Source organism: Hypanus sabinus, chromosome 22, assembly GCF_030144855.1.
Source record: "Hypanus sabinus isolate sHypSab1 chromosome 22, sHypSab1.hap1, whole genome shotgun sequence".
Lineage (NCBI taxonomy): Eukaryota > Metazoa > Chordata > Chondrichthyes > Myliobatiformes > Dasyatidae > Hypanus > Hypanus sabinus.
Window position 1 is genome coordinate 41,066,399 of NC_082727.1, and position 12,405 is coordinate 41,078,803.

At 34.7% G+C, this 12,405-nt stretch overlaps 1 protein-coding gene across 3 annotated transcripts in view; it reads left to right on the top strand.

Annotated features, from left to right (window-relative positions):
• The window catches only part of ide (insulin-degrading enzyme), a 107,479-nt gene that overhangs the window by 90,311 nt on the left and 4,763 nt on the right, over positions 1-12,405 (top strand). For all 3 annotated transcript variants that reach the window (XM_059947596.1, XM_059947595.1, XM_059947593.1), the window contains 2 exons: positions 7,943-8,015; positions 9,983-10,050. In XM_059947596.1, the coding sequence (XP_059803579.1) occupies positions 7,943-8,015; positions 9,983-10,050 (141 nt within the window). The remainder of the gene's footprint in view (positions 1-7,942; positions 8,016-9,982; positions 10,051-12,405) is intronic.

Consider the following 12,405-nt stretch of genomic DNA (forward strand, 5'->3'; position numbering starts at 1 on the left):
TCAATATTGGATAGGTTTTAATGAGATCCCACTTATTCTTCTAAGCGGGTACATCCCCTATGTTAACCTTTTCATTCCTGCATTAATTCTTGTGAACCTCCTCTTGTCCCTCACCAATGACAACACACAATACTCCAACTGTGGTCTGACCAATGCCTTGTAAATCCTAAGTATTTCATCCTTGCTCTTATATTTTAATTCTCTTGAAATGAATGCTTTCTTTTTCTTTTTACAATATTTTTATTCAGAAGAAAAAAAAAGATTTACAGAGTGCAACACATCGATACATCTCAACATAACTTGCGTACATTCATATATTGTAATAAAATTGATCAAAATGTTATAGCATAACACATAAAGGTATACCACTCTGTAATCAAAAATTTAAAGATAGGTCATACATCATAAAAGAAATTTTTTTATATACAAAAAAAGTCAACCCCCTACCAACTACCACAGTAAAAAGCTGATGGATGACAATGGATAATTAGAAAAAAAAACATATTCACTTAAGAAGAGAAGATAAAAATATACATAAAAGTCTGTGCACTGTTAAACTTTATAAATTGGAAAAGTAATTTAGGAAAGGTCCCCAAATATCATAATAAGATTGTTTCGAATTTAAGACTGAGCAGTGGATCTTTTCTAAATTTAAATACGACATAATATCACGTAGCCATTGAAGATGTGTAGGAGGGGTAGACTCCTTCCATTTAAGCAAGATTGCTTTTCTTGCTAAAAGAGAGGTAAAAACTAAAACCTGTAGGTTAGGAGTATTTAAAGTTTTATCTTCATTTGCAATAATACCAAACAAGGCAGTAAGGGGATTTGGGTCAAATTGGACCCTAAAAAGTTGAGAGAAGGTATGAAATACTTCCCACCAAAATTTTTCAATTGTAGGGCAAAACCAAAACATATGAATTAAAGAGGCAACAGCAGAGTTGCATTTATTACAAAGTGGAGAAACGTTCGGGTAAAAATTGGAGAGCTTCTGTTTAAAAATATAAGCTGTATGGACCACTTTAAATTGTAGAAGAGTGACGAGCACAGAAAGATGATTTATTAACCCGTTTAAGAATTTTATTCCATCTATCGTCAGAAATCTGACAATTTAGGTCATCCTCCCAAGCTTTTTTTATTTTATCTAAAAAGTCTTGTCTGGAATCAATCAACAAGTTATAGATACCGGTAATAGAACCATTAACAAAAGGTTTTAAATTTAAAAGATCGTCCAGTAAATTTTTATCAGAACCTATAGGAAAAGTAGCTAATTGGAAACGTAGAAAATTTCTAATTTGAAGGTACCTGTAAAAATGTGATTTTGGGAGTGCAAATTTATTTGACAGTTGGTCAAATGAAGCAAAAGATCCTGACATAAACAGGTCCCAAAAACACTTAATACCTAATTCATCCCAATCTTTAAAGACTTTATCAGTCATGGAAAGGTTAAAAAAATAATTAAGGAGAATGGGAGATGACAATGAAAAATTCGCTAAACCAAAAAATTTTCTAAATTGCGACCAGATTCTTAAAGTTTGCTTAACAATTATGTTATCTGTTGTTTTATTTGCTGAAAAGGAAGAGTATGATCAAAGAAGAGAGACAATGGAGGAATTTTTTACAGAATTAACTTCTAAGAGACCCATGATGGGCAATCTTTATGATAAATACAATAGGACCAGAAAGTAATATTCCTTATATTGGCAGTCCAATAGTAAAACCTAGAATTGGGTAGGGCTAGTCCACCCATCTCTTTATTTCTTTGTAAGTAAACTTTACTTAAACGAGCTTGTTTATTATTCCAAATATAAGAGGTTAAAATTGAATCAAAAGAATCAAAGTACGTCTTAGGAATAAAAATAGGTAAGGCCTGTAAAAGATATAAAAATTTAGGCAGAATCTTCATTTTAATCGAATTAATTCGGCCAATTAGGGATAAAGAAAGAGGGGATCATTTAGAAAGCGTCTTTTTCACATAATTCAATAAGAGGTTTAAGGTTTCTTTGAATAAATTCTTGTTTTTAGTAATTGTTACACCTAAATATGTAAATTGACTTGTAACAACTTTGAATGGAAATTTGGCATTTGATGACATTAGGTCATTTAAAGGAAATAGCTCACTTTTATGTAGGTTCAGCTTATATTCTGAAAAAGAACTAAACTGGGAGATTAAAGAAAGAACCAAAGGTAAAGAAGTTTCAGTGTTAGAGATAAAAAGTAAAATATCATCAGCGTCCTTCTCGAAGTGCTATTGCTAAGGGTTCTATAGCTAAAGCAAAAAGTAAAGGACTAAGAGGACATCCTTGTCTAGTTCCCCGCTGTAATTTAAAGGGCTTAGAAATTTGGGAGTTAATAATAACCTGAGCGGTAGGAGACAAGTAGATTAATTTAACCCAATGACTAAAATTAGGCCCAAAATTAAACTTTTCTAAGGTCTTAAAACGATAATTCGACTCAATCCTATCAAAGACTTTTTCTGCATCTAAGGATAATATACACTCTGATATTTTTTTTGGATGGTGAATATATCACATTCAATAACCAATGTATATTAAATGTGAGTAGCGATTTTTAATAAATCCTGTCTGGTCATGTGATATAATAGATGGTAGAATATTTTCAAGTCTTCGAGCTAAGATTTTGGCTAAAATTTTTGCATCAACATTTAATAAAGAAATTGGTCTGTATGAAGAACATTCAGCTGGATTTTTATTTTTTTTAAGAATAAGAGAAATAAAAGCTTCATAAAAAGATTGAGGGAGTTTACCTGATTTAAAGGACTCTGATAAAACAGAGGATAAATAAGGTGTAAGTAACGTAGTGAAAGTTTTATAAAACTCCCCAGGAAAGCCATCAGTTCCTGGGGTCTTACCAGAATGTAAAGCACATATAGCCTCAGCCACTTCTAACTGTGTTAGACGATCAGCAATGTAGGAATGTTGATATTACTAAAAAAAAAGCATTCATATAGGTATCATCTGAAGAAGAGTCAGACTGATACAACTTAAGGTAAAAGTCTTTAAATATGTTGTTAATTTCAGAATGGTCGGATGTCTTAGTTCCATTAACAAAAAATTTCTGTGATTTGACGATAAAAAGATTTTAAGCGATTGGCTAATAAACTACCAGTTCTATCCCCGTGAATGTAAAATTTAGTTTTATCTCTCAACAGTTGTCATTCAATTGGGTAAGTCAGCAGAAGATTATACTTGGATTGGATTTCAATACGCTTATTATATATACTTGGGTCTAGAGATAGGGCATACTTTCGATCAAGATCTTTTAATATCGCTGCTAGGTCAAGCCTTTCTTTGTCAGCTTTTTTCTTTATATAGGTAGAGTAAGAGATAATTTCTCCACGAATATATGCTTTAAAAGTATCCCAGACTATATTACCAGCAGTATCTCATTTTAAAATTTTCTTTAAAGGAAAAAATAATATGGTTTTCCAAAAACTTTAGAAAATTTTTATCAGATAACAATGATAAGTTAAAATGCCAACTTCTATTTGGTACAGAGTAAACAGGTAATCTTAAAGCCAGAAGCACAGGTGCATGATCAGACAAAGCAATCTCCTTATAATCACAGGATCGTACCAGTGGAAGCATGTTTCTATGTATAAAAAAAAATCAATCCGAGAGTACGTATGATGAACCTGAGAGAAATATGAATATTCCTTTTCTTGGGGGTGTAAAAAAATGCCACACGTCAAGAATTCCACATTGACAAAAAAAAAGATTTAAAAAATAAGACTGATTTATTATTGACGGGTTTTACTTGAAGAGCAATCTAATATAGGATCAAGCCAAAAATTAAAATCTCCACCTATCACTAAGGAATACCGATTCAAATCAGGCAGAAAAAAGACGTTCAAAGAACAAGGAGTCATCTGTATTTGGAGCGTATACATTCGCAAACATGATTAGTTTATTCCCAAAACTACCCGAAACAATAACAAATCGCCCATTTGTATCAGAAGTTAATTATGTTGAATAAAGGATAAATTCTGATCAAACAGGATAGAGACGCCTCTTGATCTAGATTGGGAGGGTGAGTGAAAATGTATACCCTTCCATCCTTTGAAAGAACATAAAACACAATCTTTATGAATATAGGTTTCTTGGAGAAAGATTATATGTTTAAAGTTTCCGGATATAAGAGAAAATCTTATTTCGTTTAACTGGGTTATTTAGACCTTTCACATTAAAACTGAGTATATTAATAAAAGTATCCATCAAGTATCCTTTAGTAATATATAAAAGATAATCACAGACATGTAGATAGTGAATAAGTAAAACAGTAAAAACATCCAATCAGCTTTATAGAAGAACCCATTTTCCCCCCTCCCTCCCCCCAAAGAGAGAAATCATCCAAAGGAGGCTGAAGACTAATTCTAACGTTCCCAACCCAAAACTCCAGTGGCTCCAGAAAATATGCATAGCTGCGCTGAATAAACTATTGTAAATATATAATACCAAAAAAAATCAAAGGAAATAAGTTTGCTAATTATGATTTTAAAAAACCATGGGGAAATATAAGTATTAGTCTCGGTAAAAAAGGAAAGACAGATAAGGAAAATCAAATATGGAAAATCAATAAGTAAAACAACATATACTTGCGGGTGCAAAAAAAGAGTAAAGAAACAAACAGAAGATAATTAAAAAGGGAAGCAGTTTAGATAGCTACCTACATAACACTGAGAGAATATAACGTATTGTTTAAAAAGAGCTGCGAAAAACAGCAAAAGAGAAAATGGATGCAGTCTGCCTGCATATTTTGCATAGTTTGAAAGATAACAAGGTGCCAGTTACTTAGTCAAACAAATGATTAAGACTTCATAAAACCAAGAAACCTTGTTATCAACAAAATGCCAATTACTTGATTGAACACCTGAAATTAAAACATTTAACATAAAACAACTCAAAGTTGAATTTAAGGATGGAGACTTTGTAAAAGTTTCTTAACTTCTTCAGGCTTCGTAAACCAAGAAACCTTATTATCAGAAGTAGTAACCTTGAGTTTACATGGATCTCTGAGAGAAAGGCGACAGCCAAGCTTAAAAAGATCAGACATGACCTCTTTAAAAGCCTGTCTAGCTCTTAGAACTTCCGGTGGATAATCTTGAACGATCCAAAATTGTTGATCACAAAATTGTAATACACATTTCTTCCTTGATTCACGAAGGATCCGTTCTTTAATCTGATAGTCATAAAAGCGAATGATAATAGAGCGAGGTTTGGCAAGATCCCAATTAGGCAGGGTAACTCGGTGAACGTGCTCAAATTTTGGTAGTTCTGATAATATATCAGGGAATAAATCTTTCAGCATTTGAGCACAAAAATCAGTAGGTTGATTACCCTCCAGTTTTTCAGGAAGTCCAAGAATTCTGATTTTGCACCTTCGGTTCCTGGTCTCCAAATCTGTAAGTTTCTTCAGTAACGCGTTGTATTTTTTAAGTTGTTCCTTAGAAATTCTCTTGAAACCTTCGATATCTTTCTGCAACACCGGCAGGGATTCTTCGTGTAGCTTAATACAAATTTCGTGGTCATTCACAGTCTGCTGTATACTTCCAAGTTTCCCATTAAGCGTTTTCAGTTCAGATTTAACCAGGTCGAAGGAATTCTGTACAAATCAAACTTGGATTCCAAGTCATCCAGTTTATCCAATTTTTCGAGTTTCTCTGACATTTGTTGAATCATTTCAGTCAAAGTCTCTAAAGTAGTCTCTTTTTTTTGACAACTTTCTACTCATGGTGCTCTCACCGAGAGGTTTAAACAGCAAAGTAAGCAATTAATTTCGGAGCATGTAGCTAGTGCAGCCTAGTCCATTACAGCCACCGGAAGTCTCCCCATGAATGCTAACAGTGCTATTCTCTTCCTTACCACTGACTCAATCTGCAAGTTAACCTTTAGGAAATTCGGCACAAGGACCCCCAAGTCCCTTTGCACTTCTGTTATTTTTTAAATTTTCACCCCATATAGAAAAACAGTCTCCACCTTTGTCCCTTCTACCAAAGTGTATGACCATACGCTTCCTATACTATATTCTGTCTGCAACTTCTTTACCATTTCTTCTAATCTAAGTTCTTCTGCAGATTCCCTGCTGCTTCATCACTACCTGCCCCTTTCTCTATCTTTATATTGTTCACAGAGTTGGCCAAAAATACCATCATCTACATCATTTACACATATTGTGAAAAGAAGCAGTCCCAACACCTGATAATGTTGTCCTTTAATGCCATACTGCTTTGTTCATCCACCTGACTGGGCTTTCTAGCTTGTTGCTATGGTCAGTTTGACTTTCACTTCTCACACTGCTGTGTCAGCTAAGACTACAAATAAAACAACTGAAGTTCTCCAGCAATACACAAGTGGCTTACGTATTGCTTGCCTTGGAGTCCTATCCTGACTGCTAATCAGATTACAATCCAACCTAATGCACGTGCCTGCCTACTAGATCAAAGTATTCACTCCCACTCCCCAACATCCTGTAACATCTGTATTTCAAACATCATCTCAATTACTCTCAGGTGGCCCAATAAAACTTCCACAGGCCTTCAGCTGTCTCTCTCCCCCCCCCCCCATAGTACTTGTTAAGTTATATTTAATGGACCAATTATTATTAAATAGTATTTTTCAAAAAAAAAACAAATCCTTGAATTACTTGAACATTAAATGTATGAAATTAAATATATTCTTGCAACTTACTCCCACCACCTTTCTGTGTGCTGTGATGTAACTGTGACTTTTCATTTATTTTTTGATAATATTTCTCAAAGTCCCCCTTTTTAAAAGTTTTGCTATTTAGTTTTGCCATTTTTGTGTATTCTAAAATTTGCCATAAAACTTAAATTCCTTTATGCCCTCTCGCCTTTTGCTGGTATTTGCAGATTCTTGTTCCAGGACCATGATTGTTTTTTTTATACAAGAAGTATATGATACATCAAGTAAGTTTTTCATTGCACCAGTGCCTGCATGTAATTATGGATATGACAATAAATTTGACTTTGACAGGAGGGTTCTGGAACCCAAACAAATGTCTTAAGTCGGGAAAGCAACTACAATCTGTGTTGCACTTGACAGAAGATGCTTACAGCTTCATGGCAGCCAGCAGATCATCATACTAGTCTCCCAAATGCTTATTCATATATACAGGCTGTACATTAGTTGAGTGTTCATACTTCCTTATGTTTATCCCAGTGAATCTATAACCATTTCTCAAACCATCAGTCCTATTTTTCCACTTACTTTCCTCTTGTCTATTTTGTTTTGCTTTCTTTTTCCCACAAGTCCTGACCCTCTTCAGTTCACATATCACTAGGTACTTACAGCACCTTGTTAACTTATGAATACATCTTTAGGATGTTGGAGGTAACCGGAGGGATGGGCAAAACTTGCTGAGCAGAGGGAGAATGTACACACATACACACACACACACTCTCTCTCTCTCACACTCACACTCTCACACTCTGAGGCTGCAACACACTCTACAGTGCTACTGTGTCACCCCAAATTAATGTGATCCACACGTGCAAGGGTAAATTTAAAAGCAGTAGGTAAATTGCTGCTGTTATATTATTTCTTTAACAACTTTGGTCTATACAATCTAATTTATAATTCCTAAAACAAAAATTAAAAAACAATCTCTGTTTCTACCAATGCTTATTTCCCCAGACTGCATCTTCTTGTGGCTTCTTTGGAGATCAGTAGAAGATGCCACATCAGATTTTGCCAGTGGAACCCACAATTGTAAATGAATAAATTACACAATAGTTAGGAGTTACTTACAGGGCCCTTGCAAGCAAGCAGTGTCAGCAGAAATCTTGTTAGAAAGTCATATGTAAATGAAGATAGAAAACTAAATAATTGAAAGCAAAAAATCCTTTTGATGAAATAAATTCTAATTTACTGCAATATAACAGGCAGTTGTTCTTCATTTACAGGAGCTCCTGTCAGTCGATGGTTCCAGGAGGCGCAAGGTCTCCGTGCACGTTCTGTCCCGAGACATGGATTCTTGTGAGTATATGCGACTCCTTTATTAACTGACTTATAGAAACTGGATTCCATTAAAAAAATTATCACAAATGTAAGAATTTTCTATGTAATTATTTATAGCATTCGGATTTGTTTTGTGTTCAGTAACATCCAGTGGCAAAATGCGTGGCTGTGTTTTATTTTTGTCTATTTTTGACAATGTTATGAGAATGCCCAACACAGGGAGTACTTAGCAAATACTAAGTGTTCCATCTAATAGTGCTGCTGTCTGCCATTGTATTATGCTGAAAAAATTATTAAAGAAAGTTAAACTAAAAGAAAATCCTATGAACGTTCAGTTGGTCTAATGGCCTCTAAAGAAAGGAAATCAGTTACCATTGAAAGAAGATATTCGATTGGCTTTATGTTGTCAATGCTATTTCATAATTTCTAATCTGCCTTCACAATTAATGATCTAACTAGTTCAGTAAATTGTCACTTATTTCCTTCCAAAAAGAATATGAAAAATAAGGGTTTAAAACAGATGTCAATTTAGTTCCTATGCTATCAAACACTAACACAAAAAATGAGTCCAGGTGCCCCCCTTACAAAGGTGTTCCTATGAAACCTTTCTTAAGCTGAAATGGCGTAAAGCGAAGAACAACTTATATGGGGAAAATGTTCATAAAAGCGAAAATCCTCGTAATGTGAAAACAGGTTACTAATGTAGGTCTTTTGTAAAAGCTAAGTGGCGTAAAGCAGGGGACAGCTGTATGTTCATGTATGAAATTCTATCTTGTGCATGCAGCTCACTTATAGTTGCTCGTTTTAATCAAATTCCAAATAAGAAAATCTGTACAGTAAGTGACATTAGATAATATTATTGTCTAGTTCACCATCTAATCATATTTTGGTTTGACTCAGTTAGGTTGTGATATTTTAACCTTTTTCAAATGCCTGGAAAGAATTTTTGCCTTTCTATTATGTTATAAATAAAAAATGAATCGGTTCACAGAAGTGATTTAACTGAGATTCCAGCTCTCTGGGTTGACCTGGGCCTCTGGGTCACCTGCCAAATTACTGTTTTTTTGAGAACCTTATCGGCTTAAGACAAAGGATGTGTGCAATATATACTAAAAATGTTTGCATCTTCAATAAATTTTGCAGTACACAGCAAAGGTCAAATTAATGTTTTATATTTGGTGCTCTTGAAAACAGTATCTCTTTGATTCTTTTTACTTACCACGTTATGAAGAATTTGAAGAGTTTGCATACCTAAATCTCTGTTTTGCTGCTGCACTATCTTGAGGAATGTTACTGCTTAATGTATACTTATACTTGCCTTTTTTATGTTTGCAAATTGTCCATGGCATTTCTGTAATTGCACATACTCCAGTAAACTGATCGCCCTCCTGAAGTCTGTTATTTTCCACTAGAAAGGTGTTACAAACCCACCAAACACTTTGGTAAACAAAGCCCATTCCAGCACAATTCATAGGGAAATAGAACACATGCATCATTCCCTGCTTACTAACCCCTGTCTGTGAAATATATTAATCTCATAGCTTTGTTTTATTTTCTGCCAGTTAACTTGCCAGGGAAAAGTATTGGTAACTAAGTATTTTTCACAATTGGAATTATGAAAAATTGAAGTTTAAACAAAACTTTTCTGACCAGTCAAATCGTCCTCCAGTTTTCTTTTTAAAATAAAGTGCTGTTAATGTGGAATTTTTCTAATCAAATTAAAATCAATTCCAAATGAAAGATGGTAAAAGTTTTCAATAATTGGGTGGTTGTCAATTGAAAGCTATGTATTACTAATCATGAAACATACTGCTTTTCCTTTGCAAAACATATAATTTTGACTAAACGTTCATTAAAATGTAACTATATCTTAGTTCTATACTTAGGCAATTGATTAGTTTATAAAATAAAAAAAACATTCTCTTGTATGTTTTAAAATAATCTAAACACTGGTTATTTACATATGATAACAAATGTAATTCTAGGCCCTGTTATTGAACATGCTCACTGCCAAAATGATGTCAATTTGACTCCTGCACCACCTTTGCCCCAGGTGAGTAATTTTTTTGATTTCATTTATCTTTTTCTGGACAATATCGTCATTGAAAATACCTTAAAGGTTTTGGCAACAACAGGTATAACCTTGGTAACTGCTACCTTATGAGTCTAACATTAATGGTAGAGAGGATATTGGAAAAAGATCCTGAGGGTCAGAATTAATCTACACTTGAAAGGCTGGGATTAGTGAAAGTTGAGCTTTTTTTTAAGGGAGATCCGGTCCATTCTATTAGATTGAATATTTGAAGATGTAACCAAATGTGTTGATGGGAGCTGTACATTGAAGTCCTTTACAAGGAATTCTTTAAGGTCCCACTTGAGAGACTAGACCAAAAAGTTCAATAGATCAATAGTTACATTTAATGTCAGAGATGTATACCATGTATAAGGGTATGGACCAAGTGCTGGTAAATGGGATTAGTGTAGATGGGGATTTGATGGTAAGCAGAGAAATTGTGTGCTGAAGAATCTGTTTCTCTGCTGTATGACTCTGATCGGATTCCTAAGTTGAAAATTAAAAAGAGCAATTAGTTTTGGTGTGTCTGACATTCTAATATTATTCTTTGAAATTTGGTTTTATTTATTTTACATTGTAATGTTACTTAAAGCAATGTTCCATCCCAAAGCTAACAGAATTCTTGAACTTTGACCACTCCAGATTAGTTTCACAGGAAAAACCGTGAAAATCAATAGAACTAAATATTTTACAGAAAAGCTTGGGTAATATTTTTCTGCATCAAACAGGAGTAATCATTTAGCCACTTGTGGTGAACTACATATACCTGTCTGGACACGCCCCTCTGCTGACTGCTCCTGTGGCTCCTCCCACAGACCCCTGTATAAAGGTGATCGGAGGCACTGCTCCTCCCTCAGTCTCCAGGATGTTGTGTGGTGGTCTCTTGCAGCTAATAAAAGCCTGTTGTTCACCTCCCGTCTCCGAGAGTTATTGATGGTGCATCACCACTACAAACCTGTCCCATCATTCTTTTACTTTGTAACTGATCTGTACCTCAGCTTTAACTTTCCCATTCTCTATATCCAAATCTTTGCAAAACAAAACTTATCAATCAAAAATTTTAATCGACTTGGAATCCACAGTTGATTGGAAAGGAAAGCTTTGAAATTTCTGTTTGTGGAAAATTTGCTTGCTTATTTCTACCCTAGTTGCAATATTAGGCATCCTTGTTCTAATTTCTCCATATCAATAGTTATACAGCATGTAAACAAGTCATTTGGCCCACTGCACCTGCAGTTACTGGACCAGTGGCCACCCTTCTGTGTTAATCCCATGTTGTAATGCTTGAACTGAAGTCTTCAATGTCTAGGCAATAAAAATAATTACTTGGATACTTCTTAAATGCCATCAGTGACTGTTTAGCCATCATTCTCTCAGGCAATTATTTCAGGAACTCATCCCTCTGGTTGAAACTATGCCCTCAGCTTTATCCTTTTTTAACAACCTCTTCTCCAAGGAAAACAGTCTAGCCTCTTCAGTTTCTTTTCATAATTGAAAAGTTCCATTCCAGGCAACATCCCGGTGAATCTTCTTTTGCACCTTGTCCAGAGCTATCACATCTTTCCACTAGTATATTGTATTGACCAGTGGGTGCAGTGCTCCAGCTGACCTTTGACTAATGTTTCATGAAGTTGTAGCACTTGCTTTACAAGCTGTTCTGAAGGATACATACTGATACAAATATCAGCTGCTGCTGGAAGACCTGTCAATTTATTGAAACAAAAACCCTTGGGTCTGCTGAAACACTACAGCTGTTACCCGATCTCAAGTTGTTATCTGATTTCTAAACTTGTGTTAGTTCTCCTTACTTGGCTCATGCCTTTCTACATGATTGCTCTCCAGGTCCTCAATACTTTAATTTATGTACCACTCACAAATTCAAAAGCTCATGTTGCTTTCTTTATTAAGTTAGTGACATTTGTTATCCATCTTATTGAATTTTCTTTAACTGCATTTTGCTTTGAAAAGTATCAAGAAGATATTTAATCCTCTTGATCGACTCAACTAGTACTCTTCACTATAGACCAAGGCATTCAACTTCGCTCACCCCCCCACCCGAGCTCCTCTGTTATATGGGTACCCATCACTGTCCTCCACAGATCCCTACTACCCCTTCACACATTCATGTGATTTTAGGGCCGAACTCCTATCTATGTTCTTTGCTCTGACATATTTAATTAAGTAATGGGCCCTCAATCTTTAAATTTTTTTGCTTATATGTAGGTCAAAATTCTTCCTGCTGATTGCAAGTTTTTTTGATCTTTGCCTGTTCTGACAAGTTGTCTATTTCGTCTTTCCTGTGCATTTTATTTTACCCTCCCCCTGCTATTTTTA